General features: G+C 39.3%; 1 protein-coding gene across 7 annotated transcripts in view; it reads right to left on the bottom strand.

The window, feature by feature from the left end:
• Window positions 1-24,165, bottom strand: part of CCDC102B (coiled-coil domain containing 102B) — a 336,113-nt gene extending 311,948 nt beyond the window's left edge. For 4 of the 7 annotated variants that reach the window (XM_089776321.1, XM_006121423.5, XM_075921037.2 and 1 more), the window contains exon 1: window positions 24,014-24,147. Coding sequence is in view for 1 of the 7 variants with exons in the window: in XM_089776320.1 (XP_089632446.1) it covers window positions 24,014-24,138 (125 nt within the window). In the remaining 6 variants the exon portion in view is untranslated. Of the gene's footprint in view, window positions 1-13,263; window positions 13,439-17,705; window positions 18,556-24,013 lie in introns of those variants that run through there. The other 3 variants (XM_089776318.1, XM_089776320.1, XM_089776319.1) reach the window with 3 other exon arrangements.
• Window positions 24,166-24,874: the final 709 nt, after the last annotated feature.

Raw genomic sequence — 24,874 nt, 5'->3', positions numbered from 1 at the left:
CCTGCTCCAGCTTCATTGAAATATTCTCTGCTTGGATGACTTTATGACTGCCAGATAGGACTACTGCTCTGATTAAGTCCTGAATGGCCTTTTGGACAAAGAAACAATTTCAAACACACAGGCCTACACACACATGACAGCAGAGCACTTAGTCGCTCCCTGCTGCTATCACTGTGAGAACAGAATTGGAAAGGTGGAAAGGTCCTTGTCTGAGGAGCTCACAACAAAGATTTTTCCACAAGTTAAAAAAAAATAGGAAATAAAGATGAAAGTGGATAAAACTCAACTTCAAGTTCTCTCATCCATCTGTTAAAGAAAGTATTAAGAAAGTAATACCACAAGGGAAAAGAGTTGTGGGAAAACAACTCATTAAACAAAAAGACACATGAGCAAGCTATTCTTCAAAGTGGTAAGAGGCAAATCGGGATGTCAGCAACAAGTATTAAATACAACACAATTCTTTTTCAATTATATGGAAAAGAAGGGGAAAACAGGCTGGAGTCTGCTGATAACAATTGCCTATTTTGGTTGGTAAAAACAAACAAACAAACAAACAAACAGACCAACCACAATACTGTAAGGATTGTTTCTCGGTTGTGACAGACTGAAGAACCACAAAGCACATTGTCAGTTTCAGGTAGAATGCAAATGGAGAAGTCCTATTGAGCTAATCTCAATATTTCTGTACAAAAACTTTGGAGGAAAAAAGACTTCAATAATCATGGAGATTTTGACCTAAAATTGAGGAAGCAAACAGGATACGTGGTTTAATTTAAAACTGTGTGGGTTCATTAGAAATTAAATTCCTACTTATATTTCAGAAATGTATGTAGAAAAAATGTCCTACAAGTAGAGTAAGGGAAAAATCAATGTTTCCTACTGTAATGTCCTCAGGATGAGAAACTGGGAAAAGATTTTCCTGTGATTTCTTGAGCACCATGTAGTTTGAACACCATGATACTTGGCCTTCCTGTGCAGCTCTCAAATTGGGCATGTCTACACTAGGAAACTATTTCAATAACTAAATTTGAAACAGTACCTCCCAAAAGAACAAAATCAAAATAGCACGTCCCCACTACTGGGAAGCCTCAAAATTAGTCCAAGGCAGGCTCTTCTATTGTGAATGAGCTACCTCAACTTAGAGCCCCAGGAAGCAGTGGGGAATAATTACTGCAAATTATTCTGGAGAGTAGTTATTTTGAAATTGCAGTAGCGCAGCATCCACACTAATGCTACTTTGAAATAAACAGGAGTACAGATTTCTAAATAACCATTATTTTGATTTAATGGGCTTCATGGAGTGGATGCTCCACTTCTTATTTCAAAATAAGAGGTGTTATTTTGAAATAACTCCTTATAAGGGTATGTCTACACTACAGGACAAAGTTGAATTAAGCTATGCACTTCAGTTATGTTAATTGCATAGCTGAAATTGAAATAGCTTAACTCGGCTTTTGGCACTGTCGACACTAGACAAAGTCAAAAGGAAGAAGACGCTTGCTTTGACTTCCTTTACTCCTTGTGAAAGTAGGGTTACTGGCATTGACCAGAGTGCCCCTCTCACTTGTATTAGCTGTCTTAACTAGACCACTAATTTGAACCCTGAAAGATCAACAATGATAGCTTTGATCTTCCTCTGTAGTGTAGACGTACCCTTCGTATAGACCAGGGCTAATTTTAGAGAAAAAGCTATGCTAACTGGAAGGTGACTTTATAGAACTTTCAGAGCATGGTTTCTCTTCTCAAAGATTTTTGGATCTTTTGTTTGTGGGAAGCAATTTCATACTAATATTGTTTTTGAGAAGGGGACAAAAACATCTGGTATTTATATTTGATAACTCAGTTGCATGAAGATGTAAAGTTGATGGGTTCCTTTTAATTCTTACACCCCTCTCTGAAGTAGGTAACTGTTAAATTACATATTGTACTGTACAATAAACTGCTTCTAGACTGCTGCCGCATTCTTTCGAAAGTAAATCAAAAGAACGTGTCAGTTTTTTCAATTGCGGAAAACCTCATTTTACGAGGAATAGCACCTTTATACAAAAGTGCTCTTTCGAATAAAGGCATTATTGAACATGAACTGTGCTTTTTCAAAAGAGAGCATCCTGACTGCCTGGGTGCTCTCTTTCGAAAAACGAGCTTGCTTTTTCAAAAGTACTGGCTGTAGTCTAGACACTCTATTTCGAAAGAGGCTTTTTTGAAAGATTCTTTAAAAAAAAGCCTCTTTCGAAAGAGCTTGTAGTCTAGACATATCTATAGAGAAATGGTAAGAGGTAGAAGTCAGAGGAAGAACTGAGAATAGAATTTTAGATTCCCAAATCTCAGCTCTAAACAATAGACAGCTTTTATCTCTGCTACATGAAGTTATTTACTCAATAGCCTTCATATTAAACTTCTGAGCCAATATTTTCCTAAGATGGGGCTCAAAATAAGGATTTACTGTAGTGTCTGATTTTAGATACTTAAATTCTTTGGTCTCACTTTCAAAAGTAGTTTGCAACACTTGGAATTGCTGAGTACTCCCTGCTTTGAAAATAGGCACTTATTTACTTTCTGTTCTGCCATTTGCTTTTCCTACAAGAACATAATACAGAGACACTATTGGGCCCCTAACTATTTTTACCAAATATATATACCAGTCACAGCTACATAAATATTGCTTGCTTGCTCTTGCTATATCCTGACACCTTCTGGAGCACAGACCACTGAATGGGCACAAACTATTTAAGTTGCTTCTACCACAATCCTAAATACTTCATGTGTGTTAGTATGGACTGGAACTCTTAACTTCACGCACCTATTACCCACTTTGGCTTTTTCTACTACCTTCTAAGGGTAACCAATTTTAGATCAATTTGTCCTCAGTTTCTGAATGTGAATCTCAAAAAAATCATGACTTTGGTAGAAGACTGAAAATTCAAGTTATAGTTCAAGAGTCTAAGTTTTAGCCTTCTTTCCTACAATAAGAAAATGAGGTCCTAAAATGCATAAATTATCTTAGATCAACCTTATTCTCCTCATTACATTCCACAAATGGGTTCCTGAAATATGGGGCTATCCCTGAGCTGAAAGTTGTGCAGCACTGTGTAATACAAACTTTCATTGTGATGAAAGCAGCTAAGATGTAGCAACACTCTTGGTAGCAACATCATCTGGGTTGAGGTTTGGTCTAAATACAAGTGATTGTGAAAGCTCACCAGTTTCTCCCACTCCTAGCAAAAGTGGGCATTTTTTAAACCATATAGAGAAGGCAGATCTGGAGGCAATTTACTTAATGTAAATTACAACTGACTTCAGAAGCAGTAACTTGCATTCTTGAGTCTCCTCAGATGTTCAGCCAATAAAAATGCCCAGCTAAATGTGATTTATCGAAAAATGTGCAAAATCAGTTATCTGAATATAAGCTCTAGCACTCATGAACACCAATGAGGTACTGTTCCTAATATATTATTAATATTATTCATTTTATTTAGCTGATTTTAAACACTTTGCAGAAGAAGAGGTCAACAGAACAGAAATTGCTTTTACAGTGTATAAGAAGTAAAACAACATTTCAGAGCAGATGTCATCTATCTTGGTGAGGAGTTATGCCTGGAGATCCCACAAAAGTCTCAAGCCCTAAAACTGGACAAAGACCATCACATCACAGAAACACTTCCCACGCCCTTCCACATTTTTTAAATGTTTGGGAATTATTTAGTAGACATATGCATTATCTGGAATCAGGGAAAGTATGCAATACTGCTGATTACAGATCCAGATTTTCTCTCATCTTTTGCTTCCAAGTTATTAAAAGCATTTAAACGTGATCTAGGGCATAATACTAAAATGGCTGTAAGGCATTAGGCCAATATAGGGAGATAAAATGTTGGATACCCCAGAAGGATATTATTAAAATGGCTTGTATTACTTTATGGGCTAAAAGTGCTGAAGAGGTCACCACATTAATAAGATGCATTAGAGTTTCTTCTTCCTCCGTCAGTAGTCCATGGACCATTCCAAAAAACTCCAGGGACCCTGCGCTAACAGCAGGAGATCAGAACCATTTGCATGGAAGTTCTGAACCTCCACAGTGAATCTTCTGTTTCTAGCACCAGCTTTCCCATTCTTTGACTGGGTGACTCCTTTGAAGTTTCCATGGGGAACAATTATAGGAGAAAGCTCCGTTGTAAAGCTAGCTGACCACTTTTTCTACATGAGCAATCTGCAATTCACATGGAGAAACATCATGCTCATAGGAGAAAGGTAGAGGAATTGGAATGCATTACTTGAAGGAAGGTATTGTTTTTGAAATTGCTTTATTTTGTATTTTGCTGTCTCAAGTTTTGAGTTACTATCAGCATCTTTAGCAAACAGGAACACTTTTGATAAATTAGGTTTACAGAATGATCAACAACTCCTGCAAATAAATTTAAGTTAAGGTAACAAGAATAGAGGTGACATAAATTTGAGGAACTACCTACCAGAGGAAGTTTCAACTGAAATGGAGTAGAGTTAGAAAGTTAAATCCACACTTATCTCAATAGCTTCAGAGGGGTAGCTGAGTTAGTATGTAACAGAAAGACTTAAAAAACAACAAATAGTCTAGTAGCACCTTAAAGGCTCACAAAACATGTAGATGGTATCATGAGCTTTCGTGAGCACAGCCCACTTCTTCAGATGACTGGTGCATTAGAAGTCCAGATCTCAAGGACAGGTTAAATAAGTCCAAATAAGTTTAGCCTAGATTTCAGTTTCAACCCCAACACTATATTTAGACTGTAGGTTCAAATTCAGCTGCATCATTTATACTATTAACTTCCTATAACAGCCAGGTTACACTATCTAGCCACATTGCTGCAATGGGGGTGGTTTCATACCTGGAATGTCCCAGAGGGAGCATTGGGAGGCATTGTGCTTTCCAGAATACCTGCTGCAGCCTCGCCCCACCACCATGTTGTGCTGAAGCTAGGGGGACAATTTGTCATACCCTTTTTAAGGGACAACATACCCTTCTGTGCAAAAGATAGCTTCTATGCAAGGGGCTGGGATGGATAAGATGGGAATATGTAGCTCTGTCTAGTCCATGCCACTCTTTCCAGCAAGTTGCTCCCACAGAGGATGGGAAACATGTTGGTAACATCCTTTAGTTCCCTCAATGAGGCAGACTGCAATTCTGCTAGATCTTCTAACCATTCCAGTCTCAAAGGCAAGGCAATTTACTCTGTTTCTCCACCATTCCCACAATTTAGTTCATAAGTACTAGATTTTCAAAATCATATTTCCAAATATAGCCATAATTGGCTATTTTTCTCGCTCTAAAAACGCCATCATACAGTATTCATCATTCTGTTTTATGAAGAGGCTGTGACAATTTTCTTCATAATATACCGTGCTTCTACTTATTTAGTAAGCCAGATGATTCTTAAATTATTTGACACTTTTACCTCTCTGAGGGCACATTTATACTGCAGGGCAAAAATTGAATTAAGATATGTAACTTCAGCTATGTCAGTTGCGTACATGAAGTCAAAATAGCTTAATTCAGCTTTTAATGTTGTTTACATAGCAGGAAGTGAAAGGAAAAACACTCTTCCTTCAACTTCCCTTACTCCTTGTGAAATGAGGGTTACATGAGTCAAAGTAAGAAGTCCATCTCAAAATTATTGTGAAATAATGGTTTGCTCTGTAGATACACACTTTGTTATTTCGAAATAACATTAGATATTCCAAAATAATGCTGCTGTGTAGACGTACTCTCAGAACACTTCAATACGTCTATAATCCAGGACACAAGAAGGTTCCAGGATAAGAAATTAAATCCTCCCAGTTGCATGCCAGTGCACAGCACTAATTCCAACTACACAGTCCATAATGCAAGCTTTAAAACAATGTAAATGAATGTTTAGAGCTTCAGAAATAAAGACCATCTTGTGAAAACACTGAACATTAATTTCATATTGTTCAACATTCTGTATATTTGATCCATACTTCCTCTTTTGTATTGCAGCTGTATTTCTTTCAAGTACTTTTGTTTTCAAATCTAAATAGATCCACACTCTGACTAGCATTACGTCTTCCTGTAGGAAACATATTAAGAGGAATATAAATTATGCGGTTTCATCTAAAGCATATTCATGCTATAAAAATTTAACTAACTGGATTTTTTGGAGCTTTGAAATGCTACATCTGCTGGTTACATTCTCTGGATAAACACTTGTTTCAATATTGCATTCTTTGAAAAGTCTAATTTCTGACTAGTGAAATGCAGATAGCAAACTTTCCTTTAAATATTAGGTATTTAATTTTACTTGTTAGAGTCAGGATTTTATTCTATGATAATAGACACCACTGAAGCATTTTATATGGTTTTAGGAATTTCTCTAACACATGGAGAAAGTATTTCCCCAACTAATGTTAGCTACCTGCTTAATCCATTTTTATGGTGATTAAAAAACTCCCACAAATCCAGACTAGAGAGAGAATAATGCTTTTCATTTTTTTTGGATAAGGGTAGCTCATTCTTCATTGATTATTTTTCCAAAGCTAGTAAGTTAAGCTTCTCTAGCTTTAGGCTTCCATTTCAAACTTCAAAAACACTATGAATAGGGTCTCACTTCATAAACAAACAATGCACGTTAGAAAAATAAACTCTTCTAATACTATATTTCTTTTGTAATATTCTGTGTGCCATATTTTCTGCACGAGGCCCTACTTTGAAAGGCATTTCCTCAACAAGTATATTTAATCAATACCACTACTTCCTGAAAACAGATTGTGTGGTCAAAGAAGTAATTGTAAACTGTTTGTGACAGGGACCCCTGCCTTTGTCTGTTTTGTAAAGTGGTGTGGTACATTTACATTGCTAATATTAGCATTCAATCTATGAAATGGGTATTAGAAAAGAGAGCACATTGACTAAATATTTGCACATGGCTAGAGCACAGATGGCTACACTTTTTGATAAAAGCACATAAAACAAATTTTTCCATCTCCTTTGAATTGCACAAAACCAGATCCTTTTATAAGGTCCAGAAAACCTTGGAAAACTCCCCCTCCCCTTCCGCTCAAATTATTTCAGGCCTGGTTGAGACAGGAATGTTGATATTTACAAATGGAGAAAAGCCATTCTTGGTATATGCCTGCCTAATAGAGAAAGGGAAGTAGCTGGAGAAAGCATGTCCTCAAAATTCTCAGCTCATGCAAGAAGTCTAAATAAGGAGGTTCACAAAAACATCTAAACTTTTGAGTAGTGGCTGAAGCCAAGCAGAGCCTGCTGACAACTGGTGTGTATATAACAGAAGAGTTCTTGTGTGTTGTACTTTTTAAATGCCCGCAGTTAAAACCCAAACTGTTCCCATAGTAAGAGAAACTTTCACAAGCACTGAATACATAGGAAAGAATCTGGACTGATCTAATGTGTCTTATAAAAACTGTATGATTTCCAGTTTCAGCATGAAACCATGTAGTTCATCCATACTCTGCTTTGACTTTTTGTTCAAACTTGACACTGTTGTGGTTTGGACTTGTCACTGCAGTGACTCCTGTCTGTCAATCTAGGAATTAGCTTTGTGCCACTCAAGTGTGACACTGGTATCCTGTCCACTCTGCTCTCACTGTGTCTCTGGACCCACATTTCTCTCTGGACTGCAGTATCCTGTTCAGCCCAATGCCCTCTGACAGTACCCACCACTGCATTCTGCCATCTTCAGAGGTACTGGCAGTCCTCAGTCTGTCCCCATGCTGAGATGGCAGACTGCAGTCCGAAGTATAGCCACTCTTTCAAGGGGCAAGCTGCAGTCCATTACTTGACTAGTCTCTTCAGCCTCTAGTCAAAGAAGGCAGGGCAGACCCAAGACTCACCTAGTTCTCTGTACCTCAACCCAGGGACCCACAAGTGGCAGCATCTTACAGACCTCCTCCACTCTCCTCTACTTCCTGATGCCTTGAATCACTTCCCTTAAAGCCCTTGCACCTATTCATCCCTTATTCCAAGGCCTACAGTCTGGAAGTGGCAGGTCAATCAGTGTGTTGGTCAGGTCATGTCCCATCCCACTCCACTTCATCCCTTTACCTCAGCAACCAGTCCTACTCATTTGCTAGTCAGAAAGAGACTTATCTTTGCTCTGCAGAGGTGCCCTTTATATCAGGGCTTCTTCAGCTAGCTGCCTTCCGATTGGTTCTCTATAAGCCCTTCCTGACTGGCTTGGTTCTCTATAAGCACTGAACATGCTTCCTCCAGACTGCTTTAACTTGTCCCAGCCAGAGTGAGTCAGCCTCTATACTACACCCAGCCCAGGTAAAAACTAAATTTACGAGCGTAAATCAAAAATGTAAGACAGTTTGAGTAAGAGCCGATACTTTCTTTTAACTAGTTTAAACAGTAAAATCTTGTATGTTTAAAATATGTTGCCATTAGCCATAGGACCGTCACATGAGATCCTCTATTCCTCCATCCTCACTCATACGGTTTAGTTCCTCGTTCCATTTATCAGTGGTTTGCGGACCACTCTGAGAAAGCTGCTATCAGGCTGCTCTAGTTTGTTTACTTACCAGCTCTGCAGCCATGGAGCCTCATAGCTCCCATTGGTTGCGGTTCACCATTTGCAGCCAAGAGCAGCAGCAGGAAGCAGCGTAACCCAGGTCGCTGCTTCCCGCAGCTCCCCTTGGCTGCAAACGTTGAACCTTAGCCAATGGGAGGCATGAGGCTCCGTGGCTGTGGAGCTGGTAAGTAAACAGACCGGAGTGGCCCAGTAGAATCTTTCTTATGTAAGGGTACTGTTAGCCCCTTACTGAACTCTGTGGGAGTTTTTTGGTTTGCCAGCTCCCAGTATCAAAAGGGGAAGGGTCCATGAGACTGACAGACCCCAGAGACAATGGAAAGCAGCCAACACTCCAGCTCAGCCTGATTGACAAGTTGGACAGGCCAGTGAGAAAAGCAAGAGGCCAGGACCTGTCCTCTGTGTGAGCTGGGATTGTTCTGGGTCTCTCTGAGCAAGGAGAGAGCTGAGAGACTGCTAAGAGGAGTGCAAGCTGTGCTGAGGGGCAGTTTTTGCAGCAGCGGAGCCAGACACACACAGCTCAAGGAGCGCAGTCCCTGTGTTGAGCAGCAGACTGGCAGTGCTCAGAGAGCCAAAAGGAACAGAGAAGCAACGCAAGGAGCTAAAGACTGGCCAAGCATCACAGCCTGCAGCTGGATGTGGTGAGCAGCTGGGAACTGCAAAGTGTGGGGAGAGGCTCTGGACTGGGAGAAGGTTTTGGCCACTTAGAGCTTGAGGCTGTGTGGTCACTGCCAGAGCAAGTGTGTCCAGCCTGCAGCCCCCTGCAGCACATCCAGGGCCTCTAAGGAACAGACTGTGAACTGTCCTTACACTCTGCAGACTGCTGTTTTGATGTCCCCGTGCTACAGAGCAGGGCTGTGTGTTCTCATTTAACCATTCTCATTTTTTTCTTATTCTTTTCTCTTTAATCAGTTGATGTTTAATAAATTGTATTTGCTTTGAACCTGATGAAATGATCACTGGGCCAAGAAAGCATGCAGTGTAAAGAGAGCACCTCGGAGTGGGGACACCCTAACTCCTGCCCCTAGTGACTACAAGGTCGGGGATTAAGCCCCAGGAAACCTGGGCCCAGCCTTGTTGGGGTTTTGAGGACTCTGCTACTCAGGAGAGTGGAAGGGGAGCCCTCAGGATCAGGGGAGCCATGGGGTAAAGGAAGTGGGAGCGGGGACTCAGATCCTTTTGCTGGTCCATTTCACTGGGGTGTATAGAAGCCAGGAAAGTTGCCCACAATAGCGGGACCATTCCCCGCTTACACTTAGATATGTCTACACTACAGAGGAAGATCTGCTGCTGTAGATCTTGCAGGATTTGAATTAGTGATCTAGTAAAGACAGCTAATTTGAAGTGAGAGGGGCACTCTGGTCGATGCCATTAACCCTGCTTTCATGAGGAGTAAGGGAAGTCAAAGGAAGAGTGTTCTTCCTTCAACTTTCTGTAGTGTAGACAGCACCAAAAGCAGAGTTAAGCTACTTTGACTTCAGCTATGAACTTAAACTGAAGTTGTGTATCTTAATTCAACGTTATCCCACAGTGTAGACATACCCTCAGAGTGGGCCCATAGATCACTTTGAGAAACACTGATCTAGATGTTCACATGCCCCTGATCACGGTGGTATCTGAGCACTTCACAATTTATTTTTATCAGCGATATTTATGAGGTAGGGAAGATTACACATTTTACAGATGAGGATCTGAGGCACAGGGGAAGGCAACTGATGTATCCAATGTCACACAAAGTCAGGTAGCAACTTAGTCCAGTTCTTTGGAGTACTGATCCATTAGGCCAGCCATCCTACTCAAAATCAGTGAGACTAATTATAGTGCAAGGGCGGAAGAATATGAGCAAAAGCATTCTTTCATTTACCATATAATAAGGATGTAAGAACGAAAAAAAAAACCACAACAATAGAAAGGGTTTAGTTCTTGACCAAATTCCATAGAATTTTACATTAGAATTGATGTAGCTCTCTTAAGCTGACCTTTATAAATAATTATGGTTAACCCATTTGTTAACATACGGCTATTCCTTTCAATATGAATATAACTCCTATTAAATATATATTGCAATATATACATGTGGATCAAGATAATTTGCCTCCTTATGTAAAACTTTAAAAGGAAGTCAGTCTTATACAACTGTTGTACCTACTATTTAATTTTTATTTTCCATTCTCGAAAAAGAAATCTAATTTGAAAAGTTCTGTTGCTCATATTTTACAATAAAATTAAGAGCAGCCATCACAAGCATGGTTAGAACATTAAGAACTATAAGTAACTTCATGAAAGCATATTGACACATACCACCACACACAACAACCCTATATTTTAAGGGGAAATATTTTATTACCCCTAATACTGTGTATTGCATGTGTCATACAGATCATGAGTTACTTAAGCTACATGGGTGTGTTTTTGGAGACAGGAGCTATCCTTGCCCTGACTTTTAAAACAATCTTATATTAAGAAATCTTCTGGCATTGCCTCCTATATTCGGTTGTTTGCTATTGCTATCCATCTTTTTCAGTGATGCTCCACTGATTTCAATAGTTCTGTCAGTTACACTAGCAGAGAATTTGATTGTCTCGTTGGATTGCACACTGTTGCTTTCCTAGAAGGAAGCTGAATATACCTATTTATAACATCTTACTCCACATTTTGTAAATATACATTGAAATCCTGTTCACTGATTTGTTACAGAACTAATTATGTTGTAATACAATCTTAATAGTTGACGAATATGAAAAAAACCTCTGGAGCTCCATTTTCTACCAGAAGATGGGTCTGTGGGAAATTGAGCTGTGATGACCTTTAGTATCCATGATTAATCATATTTGAAAATAAATGTAACCCCCAAGGAGATTACTTGGATTCCCGGGGCCTTGTCTGCTGGCAGTTCAGGGAGAGGCACTCTGAGTTTGCCTTGGCTTCCCCTCCCTACCAGGGCCAGAGTCTGCCCGGCAACCCATGGGGAATGAGATGCCCCTCCCAGGGGGAAGGAGAAGCCATTGTTGAGGGGAGTCTGGAGCCAGCGAGGGAAAGGGGAGGGGTGGCTGTGTGGGAGCTAGTAAGCCCCAGGCCTGCATGCAGGGTTCCCCTTGAGAACTAGCCTCTAGGGACCCGAAGGCAGGATCCCTCAGCTGGGTTTGTGTCTCCACTGTTGATTCTCAGTTGTGGAGTTTGCTGGGAGGCTTCCCCAGCCAGGCTGAGTTGGCTCTCCAGCTCCCTGGGTGAGACCAGTCACCGTATGGTCAGCTCGGCTCTAGCGGCAAGTTCAGGGCTGCTGCCTGCTGTGTGGGTCTGAATGCTGGGCTGGGAGGCTATAGTTTTGAATTTTGGTGCAGTTGTGTGGTCTGCATCTTCAGCCCTGCACCCCTTCGCGGTGAGGGGAAATTCTGGGACCGAAGCAGCCTGGTTCCTGCTTGAAGAGGATCCCTGTGAGAAGAGAGCAGCCCTTTGCAGAGACTGAGTCATCTCTCAACCTGAGGCTCATTCATGGAGTGTGTGAGTGCACCAATTTTTAGTTAGTAAGTCAGGGAATTTGTTTGGGGATTTTATTACCTGCTGCACATTAAACCTGTGGAGGGATTTACTGCCTTCTCCCATGTGTGAGTCCTTTGGGCTGTACTGGACCCAGTCAGCTCTACTGCTAAACCACTGCAAAGAAGGATTTTGTGGTCAACAGTCATCAAGGGCCCCAACAAAGTACGCGTACCAACAGGACACTAACCTCACAGTTGCTGGGCACCGGTGACCCTAAAATAGTGTTTTACCCTATTCTGTTATAATTGTCTCCTGTTTAATATAATTGTGTTTATTATAGTGTATGTGTTTGTGCTATTTTCTGGGAGTCTCCAACTATCTGGCAAATACGTGGGGATTATCCTGGGCTAGAATTTTCCTCCCAAGCTGCCCTGATGACCCTGCTAGGAAGGAGTGAGGGGGGTAGAGGCACCGCCAAGTACATCAATCAGAAAGAATAAAATTGAGTGGGTGGCGGGATCCAGAAGGACCCAGACCTATCCATCCAAACCTGAAAGGAGATTGGCTTTAAAAGAAGGTAACCAGGTGGAGAGGGGGCGCTACATAAATAAGAAATTATATTTGGTGCATGTTTAAGTTAAGAAAAAACAACTAGTATTCCAAAGAAGACAAAAAGCATTTCAGTATGAAAACATTATCTAAATGCTAAGAGATTTGCAACTGTGACAGTGCTGCCTCAGTGCAGGAGACTAGATTAGATGACCTATCAAGGTCTCTTCCTACATTTCTAATTCTATGATCTTGGACATAAGTGTTATAAGAACTCAAGAAAAGGGATAGGACTTCTGCCCATCCAGGTTTTCTCAGGATCATCTTTCTGAGGTAGTAGTCCTGGGAAGTCTGTAAGGGCACTCATTGCACGTTGCCAACTGCCCAGTTTTATAGGATTATGTTTGTCCAGTTTTGTTTACCTCAGAGATGGCAAACCTAAGCAGTGGACCTATGCCAAACAGGCATTGTAAGGAAGTGATCAGTGAGGCTATGTCTACACTACATGCTTATTCGGAGGAGGGTGGAATATTCCTCCCTGAATTTTTTTTAGACCCAGCTTCACAAAGCACTGCTGGAGATGGAGTACTAGAGGTTGCTCTTGGTGTGGTAAGAGGCATAGACTCTGTTACCCCCCTGAGGGTTCAGGCAACCCTGTAATTCTATGTTTCTATGACTACAGGATGCTTACCTTGTTATTTCAAAATAACTCTGTAGTGTAGACGTGCCCTTAGACCACAGGTTACTTGGGGCACCAGCATAAGATTGTCTAACAGACACTTGGTACTGACATGGTAGCATTATCAGCTTTGACCAGTAATGTGGATTTGAGATGGATATCAGATCTTGGGCTCACATTCTGATTTCTGACATCACAGAAAGGGAAAAGGGGATAACATTACTGTGAGAGATCTCTTTGCACTTCCCTGCTGCCCATTCAAGTGAATGTTCAAAATCTTATGGCACTTTCTTGGGGGCCAAGAAGGAGGAAGAGAAGACATTCCTAGTTTTCAGAAAAACATTTCATCTCTAAATCAAGCAAAACCCACCCAAATGTCCAAGATATCCAATCAGTATTGTTGACTGCTAAACACTTATTCATTTCCCCCAATAAAGTCTCTACACTAATGCTGTTTTCCCTGACCTCCTGTGATTATGCCTAGAAAGAAAAAAAAAGGGAGAAGTGCAGAATATATTAACCAGTTCTGAACTATTTTAATAATTGTTTTAAATTTAGAATGTGCTAGATTTATTATGTTACTTATACATCATAATCTGCAGCCAGATACACAGCTAGCAAATCCTATAAACAGATTTTTCCTTCAATTACTTTTTTGGCTTCATTTGGACTACACTGTACACACTTTGGAGTTGTTGACTATTGGTCCATATCTTGCACAACATGTATTTGCTTGGGCATCAATCTTTGATTAAGAATAAATTCCCATATCTTACAAAATTGTCATTTTTTGCAAGTCAATATTTATGCTGATGTCTTTGAAATGTGAGCCATTTTATTGTATTTGAAGCCTCGGGATTGAAATTGGATAACTTACATATATTGTCATTCATAAGGTCATAAGTGCAGCAGCTTAATATAGATTTACAATAGAGTGATGACTTTTCAAAACATTTCATTGGATTGCAAAACCTTCCCAGCACTACCATTATAACATACATAGACTGGAACCCAGTGGTACTTCATTCTAGTCTAAGAGTCACTGAAATTGACAAATTAAGTTGCATAACAGGATAACTATCAAGAAAATCATTCCCAGCTGTGTGACTAACAAGACTTGAAGGGGAATTTAGTTATTGAGCAGGAGCCAAGATACTCAGCAGCCATCTGTGGCTTTTGAGACACAAAATGAGTTGGCTAGCTGGCGCTTTCCAAGCCTCTTACTGATTTTCATTCATTATCAGTATATCATTAACAGAAACCAGATGAAAAGATGGTTCATTGGGTCCATTAAGATCAACAGGTACGCTCTGAAAAAGTGCTTTCTTTTATTAGAAGGCCACAATAATCATGTGGATTAACCTCAGAATCAGTAGAAAGAATCTTTCAGGTTCTACCACCAGCTTTCCGACTGTCATTTAACCTCCACCTCAATCGCCCTATTTGTAAAATGGACTTCATTGGGGTACTGGCAAATTTAATAGTTCACTTCTTCAAAGATGAAAAGTGCTATTTATTATAGATGTATCATACAGCAAGGCCTATCTAGGCTGCTTGAAGAGACTTTTCTACTACTACCATTAATTAGATCATCGAAGCCTCATGAGTTTTACAAGGCTCTTACTATCATGATACTTTCATATTATCCAACACTGAGCTCTGGCATACATAAAAAATGTATTTCCTCTTGATTTTTCTGAACATTTATTGGATAGAAACTGTACAGTGAATAATTTCCAAATTTATTTCAACCAGATAGCATATTCCCTATCTTAACACTCATATGTCCATCAGTATCTCAAAATTTTAGTAACTTCATGAAAGCTTCTGCCTCTCCAAGGTGATAAACACAAAATGGCTGGATGATTTATTATGACTAAATCTAAGTTTAACAGCACACTATTCTATAGTAAACAGCTACATCAGAATGGGACACAGATAATTTCCAAAGGAAAATATCTATCTTGGAAGGAAACAGAGACTGAAAACTTTAATATTGTGATTTACTTATCCCATGTGTATTCCTTCTGACATTTCTAATTTTACTGTGTAGTTAGATGTATAGCCTCGAACAGGATACATTTTCAGAGCTGGTTTTAGAGGACCCCCCATCTTGACAGTGACTGATTGGTCTCTCAGAATGGTATATATTCTTCTTCCCAGAGGACTCTAAGTTAACTTATTTCAAGTGAACAGGCATTTCCAACAGCTAGTTCAAACTTCACTTTATTATCTTTTAACAGAGCTTACGAGAGAGAGAGAGATAGAATTAAAAAACCTAGGTTACTAAAGAGTAAGAACCAGATTTGTCATTTACTTATAGCCGAATGTACATCGCCCTGACTGTGCAAAGGAACCTTGAAATGCATAAGTGTAATTTTTTTTAAATGAGAATCATGCTTCATAGGTTCTCTTGCTGACTAGGCTACCGGATAGTGCTGTCAGATCTCATGATTTTATCACAAGTCTCTCAATAAGTAGGCTGTGTCTACACTGGCAAGATGAACAGGCAAAATCTTTTTGCACAAAATCTTGCCGCCTGTCTACATTGGCTGCAAATATTTGTGCAAGAACACTAATTTCGTACAGTAGAACATCAGTGCTTCTTGCGCAAATACTCTGATGCTCCCTCTAAGGGATAAGTCCTCTTGCGCAAGAGGCCAGTGTAACATCAATTTCTTGCGCAAGAAATCCTGATGGCTAAAATGGCCATCGGAGTTTTCTTGCACAAGAGAGCGTCTACACTGGCACGGATGCTTTTGTGCAAATGCTTTTAACAGAAAACTTTTCTGTTAAAAGTATTTGCGCAAAATCATGCCAGTGTAGACGCAGCCTAAGTGTTTTTCTTGAAACCCCAGTCCAGGGAATCAGGGGAGTTCCCCGATAATCTCATTTTACAGTACAAAAAAAAAAAATTAGCTCTCATGGTTGCTGACAGAGCCAGCCCAAGCTACGGGCTGACTGGGCTACCGCCCAGGGCACCCCATTGTAGGGAGCGCCGTGCAGGGCTGCCAGGCCGGGCGGGGGTGACACCGTGCATGCGCTGAGTGCCCGGTGGTGGGGCCATGCATGCACCGCACGCCCAGAGGCGAGGCCGCACATGTGTCACACTCCCGGGGGCAGCGCCGCACTCCTGGGGCACACGAATGGCTTGGGTCGGCCCTGGTTGCTGAGAAATAAAAACAAGCCATCAGCCAGAAATAAAAAGTCAGAATGAATTCTGAAAGATCTAAACAGCTTGCAAATAAGGAAATAAGCGAGGGTTTTAATCTCTTTAAAAATCCAATTACATAATTTTTGGGCTTTGACTTGAAGGACTGAGGGACACCATACCCAAGTCCTAAGCCTGCATCTTTCTTTGGCTCAGTATGTGACTGTAGCCAATTTTTTGCAAACAGAGGGTCATGTTTTCTGCTTTTATGTGTTTTGCTGCTCCAATGGGTCCAAGAAACCATCATCTGGCTAAACATAACAAGAGCCATTAAACATCGTTTCCCATCCTGACATGCGCTTATGCTACATAGCATGAAGCCTGTGGCATAGCAGATACACACACACACACACACACACTATATATATATATATATATATATATATATATATAGGGGAATCCAATATGCAAATCCCCAGAGGACAATCCCACTGAGGCTTTGTCTCTTTTACATAGCTGACATTTTTCAAAATTGCCCCATATTTTCAAAGTGGTCATTGTTTTGGGGAGTTTTAGGCTTCAGGGTGTAGGCTCTTCTTCTGAGGCTATGTCTACACTACAGAGTTTTTTCTGGGTACCAGAGGTATCCTGGAAAAACTCTGCCGTGTCCAGGGAACACATCCACTTTTTTGGATCAGTTTCCGAAAAAGCGGGCATGTTCTTTCAGAAGCCCTGTATTCCTTATTTTATGAGGAGTAAGGGCTCTTCTGAAAGAGGAGGTTTTTCCTCACATTTGGCTCGGTGTAGACAAGCCAAATGTCAAAAAAGCCTCTTCCAAAAAAGAATCGGAAAAAGGTATGCAAATTGTGGTTCACAATTTGCATACCTTTTTCCAAAAAAGAACTGCAGTGTAGACATATCCTGAGTGAGGAGCATAAAGTGTTCAGTAAAAGAAAGAGTAAAGCAAATAAGTCCACCTAGTTCTTCTATAGCACTTTTCATAAGCAGATCTCAAAACATGTTATAAAAGATGTCATATCATCTCTATTTTACAGAGGGAGAAAGAGGCAAGGGGAAGTGCCATAACTTGACCAAGGTCACCAATAAGGCTAATGGAAGAAGTAGGAAGAGAATCCCAAGTCTAAGTCCCCTGCACTACCCACAAGGCCAAACAGCTGGCTGTAGTAATTATGCCATGATTTGAGAGGACAGAGAAATACAGTCCAATCCTGAAAAACAAAAATCCTTTACCAATTAAGAGAACCAGATGTAACATTATGTCTTTCTATGAAGGTCTCATTACCTTAGACTGTCTTTTCAGTCATGCACAGCATTATAGAGAGGAGTTTATCCTTAATATTTTCCTCTCAGATTCAGGAAACCGGGAGCATAATTGCAGTTACTTTCAGGAAAAAATGAAATACACATGTTTTCTCGAGCACTGTTTAGTCCATAAGTGTTTTTTTTTTTTACCTGAAAGAGAGGAAAGTAATCGGAAATAGTCAACATGGACTCACCAAAGGCAAGTCATGCCTCACCAATCTGATTGCATTCTGTGAGGGAGTAACTGGCTCTGTGGATATAGGGAAGGTGATGAACATGATATACCTTGACTTCAGCAAACCTTCTGATACTGTCTCCCACAGTATTCTTGCTAGCAAGTTAAAGAAGTATGGCTTGGATAAATGAACTTTAAGATGGATAGAAAGCTGGCTAGATCATCAGGCTGAACGGGTAGTGATTAACGGCTCAATGTCTGGTTGGCAGGTGATAGCAAGCAGAATGCCCCAAGGGTTGCTTCTGGGGCCACTTTTGTTAAGTGTCTTTATTAATGACCTGGAAAAGGAGATGAATTTCATTCTCAGCAAGTATGCAGATGATACTAACCTAGGGGGAAAGGTAGATATACTGGAGGGTAGCGATAGCTCCAAAGTGACCTAGGCAAACTGGAGGATTGGCCCAAAAGAAATCTGACGAGGTTCAACAAGGACAAGTGCAGAGTTATTCTAGCCTGCAGTTTGAGAACCACTACTCTAGGAATTTATGTAGTTCTTTTTTGAACCCTGTGATAGTCTTGGTTTTCACAACAGCCCTGGCAGAATATTGCCCAAGTTGACTATGTATTGTGTGAAGAAATACTTCTTTATGGTTGCTTTAAACCTGCTACTTATTAAATCCCTGGAATAACTCCTAGTTCTTGTATTATGAGAATGAACAACACTTCCTTATTTACTTTCTTCACACGAGACAATATTTCATAGACCTCTATCATATCCCCTTCCCTTAATCATCCCTTTTCCCAAACTGAAAAGTCCCAGTCTTTGTAATCTCCTAGGCAAATCCACAGAACATGCACATGAATATTCATTTCACTAAGAATAAGCAGTAAGACTGAATTCCTGTAAAAAGATTCCAGGGAAATGTAGGAATCGTATTTCAGAAAAGATTAATCTCTCTTTGGGTATGTCATTCATCTTTGGCTTTAAGAGTTTGGGTTTTAAAAACATACACAAGCATTGCTCATACAGAAGAAAAATATTGGTAAGTGAAATCAATTAATGGAAAGCTCAGAGATGAAGTCAGCTGCTCATGTTCATCCAGCAGACTTGTTATTTAAATTAATTTAAATTCTTATGTCATCTGAAACTTAGAAGAACTTACAAACCCATAAGTGTTAAACAAACATCTGGCAAACCACTGAACTTTGAGGATTTGCCATTCTAGTGTGGTTTATGTGAGGTTCTTCTTTTCCCCCTTCTGCTCCAACTCATTGTTCCAATAGAGTATGTCTAGACTGCATCCCTCTGTCAGAAGAGGGATGCACATTAGTCAGGTCGACATTGCAAATGAGGCAGGGATTTAAATAGCCTGTGCCTAATTTGCATAAAAATGTCTGCCATGTTTTGCCGACTCAGCACTTTTGTTGGCAAAAAGTGGCAGTCTAGAGGGTGATCTGTTGAGAAAGAAAGCCTTTTTCAACAGATCCCTTATGCCTCCTGCAAGGAGGTTTACAGGATCTGTCAAAAAAGGCTTTCTTTCTCGACAGACCCCCTCCCCCCCAGACAGCCCCTTTTTGCTGACAAAGTGCTGAGTCGGCAAAACGCAGCAGCCATTTTTATGCAAATTAGGCATGGGATATTTAAATCCCTGCCTCATTTGCAATGTCGACCTGCCTAATCTGCATCCCTCTGCCGACAGAGGGATGCAGTCTAGACATACCCATAAAGTCAAAAACCATTTTGGCTTCAGTTGCAGTTTACAATGCCTAGCACCAAACTGGCGGTACTCAGCACATCATTGGAGGCCTAACCCTGCTTCTATTAATGTCTATGACAAAAGTCCAAAAAGATGCAGGATGGGCCTATGGAACAGGTCCATAATGTTAATAGAGAGAATCTAACTTGAAGACTGAAAGCCAAGTTTTGCTATTCTTCTGTCCACCCAGTAGCACCTTGCTCAGGTAGCAGGCCCACTGGACTCAATAGGACTAGGTGTATAGGCCATTTCAAGTTTTATAAAGCTATTGGCATCTCATCAATACCAAAAGAACAGGGAGTCTATATTCCACCATCCATGCTATTATTCTTTGCACTTCATTCAACAGAAACATTGAACCCAACTAATTAATTTTACTTTCATTTACAGTCATTTTCTTATTCTCTTTTTCTAGCATAATGCTCTCATGTTTGTTTTCAGCACCAAATGGATGTTTATATTTTAAAGAAAGATTTTGCTGAATTGTTTGTTAAATCATTAAAAGAGTTCTGTTCTTAAATTTTAACTTTTAAAACGTTGGGCCTATAACTGTTTAACTGGGTGTCCTTATGCTGTTTGCTTTATACTTTAAAGAATTTGTGGGTCTGTGTGTCCATTCATCCATCCATGGGTCTGTTTCTTCAGGAACTCTTCCTAAATGCCAACAGCTAGGACCACCAAATTTGGTATGTAGCCTTCTTTTATCATAACTTAAAGCAAGTTCATGGTTTGATAGTTCCAGGACAATGAGATGTGCATGGAATGTGACGGTTTCACATCAAACATCAAGGGAGAGGTGTGTGAACAGGGACAGTTATACTCATGAACAATTATATGGGGGCAACAAGAACTCAAGCACTGGGGAACAGCTGCTAGTTGGCAACACAACCCCTGCCATCTCTTGTTATATTGGTAAACATCTGTTATTTTTCTATCCAAAGTGTAATCCACTTTCTGCAGCTATTACATATTACTTATAAAAAATAGATCTCAATTGTACTAATAGATGATATTGTCTCAGAACAGAGTATAGTATCGTAACTTTTATTGGGACAACTCACACAATTTCAACGCAACATTAATGTTTACTCAAACTGTTCCTCCCACCTACACACAAAAAGAGGACATAAGTTGCTAAAGCTCTTGCTAGGGATCAGAACCTGTCCATTTGGTATGAATATCTTCTGTGCCTCTATTTATCAATCTAAGTGCTTATGTGGCCTTTGTCACTGTAACATAAGAACAATGTTTAGATGTTTAAGGACAAAATTATCTTTCCCCCTTGCTGGTCTGTAGGAGAAATACAAAAACCACACACATTTATTAAGTTATTTATTAGTTTGCCTATTCATATGAGAGCCAGATTCTCTACTGCTTTTCATCTTGTGTAGCTAATTTTTCAACATGCAAAGTAAATATAAAGTGTTGCTGTAATACAGTGACTGCCATCCAAGCCTCTCCTTGTTCTCTGTGGTGGACAAGGTTTTTCCTTTTGTTTTTTAAAGGTAGTTTACTTTATTAATAATTTAATTATACATCAAAATGCAGAGTGTTACTACTTAAAGTCTTTTTTGCAACATTGAGGGAGCTAAAAACAGTTGCTGTTTATATTTGAAAGCACAAATTGATCATTTATCTCGGGTCTGCAGCCTTTTGTAGGAAATGTATTTTAATAACTAAGTAAACATGTTACATTCATGTTATTTAGTTGTCCCATAGAAAATATATTTCAGGATTTATTCCTGCAGAATTTGTGTTTTTATAAAAATACAGTGATGGGTTAGTTGTTCTTGTCACACATGTGGGTTATTTGGGAAAATAATCTGGAAGGTAAGAGTTCAGTTATTTTCACAAGGCAGAAATGAGCATCTTTGAAGCCTTCTTTTAATAATACTAATGGAGAAAATATGGGATGTCTATTTTTAGTACCAAATCATATTCCTATTTGAAAAAGACTTGGTGCAATGTGTATTCAATAAAGCGTAATCTGGAAGTCAGGTGAAGGAAAAAGGAGTACAAAGAACATGGACAGCAAAATAAGAATGAGGGTATGGCAGTTAGAGAAAATGAATTTAAGTTAATAAAGTGAAAACTGAAACCTTATAAAATATATTATAGAATCATCCATATATATGAATTCTTGCTGGGAGAAGAATATCTAACTGCTTCTGTGACTGCTTGAGTTTTGATCAACCCTGGTTGAGCTCTGTTATACAATACTTGGATTCCTCTCTCCTTTTTCTTTTTTTACAAAAAGTAGAGCATTTCAGACAGACAAATATATCAAGTCCAATTAAAATTCCTCACACTTATTCCCATGGAATTATCTGAAAACTGCAGTGCATGTATCGCTAGTGACAGACAAACTTGATGTTCCACCAACTGCCTTAAAAATGTTGAAGTGGCACATGAACCAACAGAGTTTGCAAGCCACTGCTCTAAAATATGGGTACACATATCAAGTAGTCTTAATTTAGCCCTTGAATATGTAGGCTTGTACTCAGTTAACCTATCCTATAAAGTATCTAGCACCCTTGGCTATATCTAGAGGTTATCAGTGCAGTGCTAACTAGGGAAGGGCCATAGCCAGATGTCTTATCCAGAATTTTGATGATCTTTGAAAATCTGACCTTCCACAATGAGACAACCAACAGAGGGTAGCAAGGCCCTACTGGTGTGAAAGTGTATATGAATTAAGTCCAATGTATTCCTAAATTGTATCATATATGTTAGAGGGATCCATGCTATGTACACGATTTGCAAAGAAACGTCATAAGCAGTGCAGCAAACTGAAGATTTTTTAGACTTGTTTTTGCCAAGACCTTGTGTGAGCATTTATAAATTGTGCTAAGCAGTCACATTAGCAATCAGTAAATGATTTGATAGAGATTTAGAAGAAATGGAAAGGGATGAAAAACAATATTTAGCACCAAACTCTTTAGGGCAGGGAACATCTCTTTGATTCAGAAAGTTCTATATATTTTTGTGGGGCTAAATAATTATTGGTAAGATTAATAAATTAATCTATTAAAAGATGCTAAGGCCTATCTATTGAGGTAAATGGCAATACATTAACCAATTACAGGTGATTAGTAAAAGGAATAATTGAAGAGCACTGGATTAAATAAAGGACAGGAAAAAATAGAAAATAAGCTTGATACATCATTCTTTGCGCTTACTGAATGTCCATTAAATTTGTTGGATGGTTGGAATAGGTGAAGAACACACAAGTCCCATTCATGAAACTTAGCATTTATACAGTATATTTATATACATTTCAGGGCACATTTGCATTTTAGGGCAAATAGTTGCAAGAACAGTGTTCAAAAACACTAAGTATTCCTTCTGTAAGTTATATTAGAGCAAGAAAAATGTTTCCTACCCAATATCAACATTAATGGTTGTGGGGAATAAACTAATGTGGTAGTGAAGAAAACAGTGAAAATGAAAAGCTAGATACAGCCAGAGAACCTGGGTTTTAACTGCTGGGAAGTTAGAACAGTCTGCTATATGCATTTATGAAATTGCTCTGTATTACTTCAGGAATTTATTCCTCAGGTCCTTCCTACTGACAGCTCATCCACACACATTCTAAGATTGTCCATTATTTGAAATGGTACTAGCTGAATTTCCTTTTTTATTATTTTTCAAGTGCAGTATAACAAAAACAAACAAACAAAACCTTACTGATTTATAGCTCCTAATTTTGCCTGTATCCAGAGAGTTTTCAGGGGGAAATTAAGATCACAAATTTATCAGTTAGTTGCACATTGTATATCGGAAACATTCCTTCTGATTACACAACTTCCTGTTAACCGCAACAGAAATTGAGTGCAAGTTGCAAACTCAAACTATACTATTCCCCTGAGACTAAAATTTCTAGTGTTGAGTGAGGTTTAGAAAATGACCCAAACAGTACCTCCTTCTCCTACTGTACTTTTGAATTTTTATATAAACAGTGTAAGCCTTCAACATTCCATATTTATAGTAAATCATTCAGGTTTTTAAATTAATAATAAAGATAGTTTAACATACTTTTACTGTGCAAATGTATATTTTAAAATCTTATATTAAAATAAGCATATTGCATACATACAGGACAAGGTATGTTTAATATGATGCAAAGATAAAAAAAATTGTCCAATGGTAGTTTAATGGAAAGCAAAAGGAAAATAGTAAAACACAATTTAATCACACAATCAAAATAGTTTTCTTTTTTAGATCTAAGTACTTCTGTAATATAGCTTATAGAGCTTTCCACCCTCAGTTCCCTGGGAGAGTATTATACACACCACCCTGCAGAAAGATATAAAAATTAACACAGTATAAAACCACAAGACTACTAAAGCCCCTTACCCTTTGGGCTTGCTGGGCTGTTCTTGCTGCTCAGTGCTGCAGACACATGTGTAAACAGAATTTCCTGCATCCTTTTCTGATCTGCACAGTTCTGGGGTTTTGGCCAACAGGATTATTTCCAGCATTAAAGCCACTCCACACTAACTAGAAAGAAGATTCCCATTGGTCAGGCTGTATCAAAACCAATACCACAACTTTTTTTTTAAATGCAAGTCAGTCACCACCTACAGACACACGCCACACACAGCTTATTGTGCTTTTCATCAGTAATTTCTCCTCCTTTTCTGAACTGCATATTGTGTGTGTGTGAGAGAGAGAGATTGATTGATTGATTTCTGGGCCAGCAACAGCTTCTCCCAATCCACATGTATCTCTGGTACATTTTGCATGCTATTGTAAAGTACATTACACCATTAACAAAAGTCCTGTGATATTTAAATTGTGAAGCACAAAAGGTGTGAGCAAGCTAACCAAATCCAAATAAAAAATACAGACCCTGAAAGAAAAGGGTAATTTCTTGAGCTCTGAATATCATTTACACCACACAAACATAAATGACTGGTACACTAAAGAAAAAAAAATTATTTTGTGGAACATAAAATAGTACACTTTTGTAACATTGGGGCTACAAATATAGGGAAAGATTGAAACGCACCAGCTTGCCTATAATAGGAATCTGCAAAGGAGCTGCATGCTACCACTGTGGGACCTCTTAAGAGTCATTCGGTCAAACAATACCATGGCTCCATTGAAATCAGCGAAGCTCTGGCAAGCCCATTGATCTGACCCATTGAGTCTACTTCAGTCATAATGCTTATATAGCTGCAATCCCCTGTGTCATTTGGAAAGAGGCTTCTTCTT

This window comes from Pelodiscus sinensis, chromosome 2 (assembly GCF_052426305.1).
Source record: "Pelodiscus sinensis isolate ZL-2025 chromosome 2, ASM5242630v1, whole genome shotgun sequence".
In the NCBI taxonomy this organism is placed as follows: Eukaryota; Metazoa; Chordata; order Testudines; family Trionychidae; genus Pelodiscus; species Pelodiscus sinensis.
This window is presented reverse-complemented; position numbering and strand designations above follow the sequence as displayed.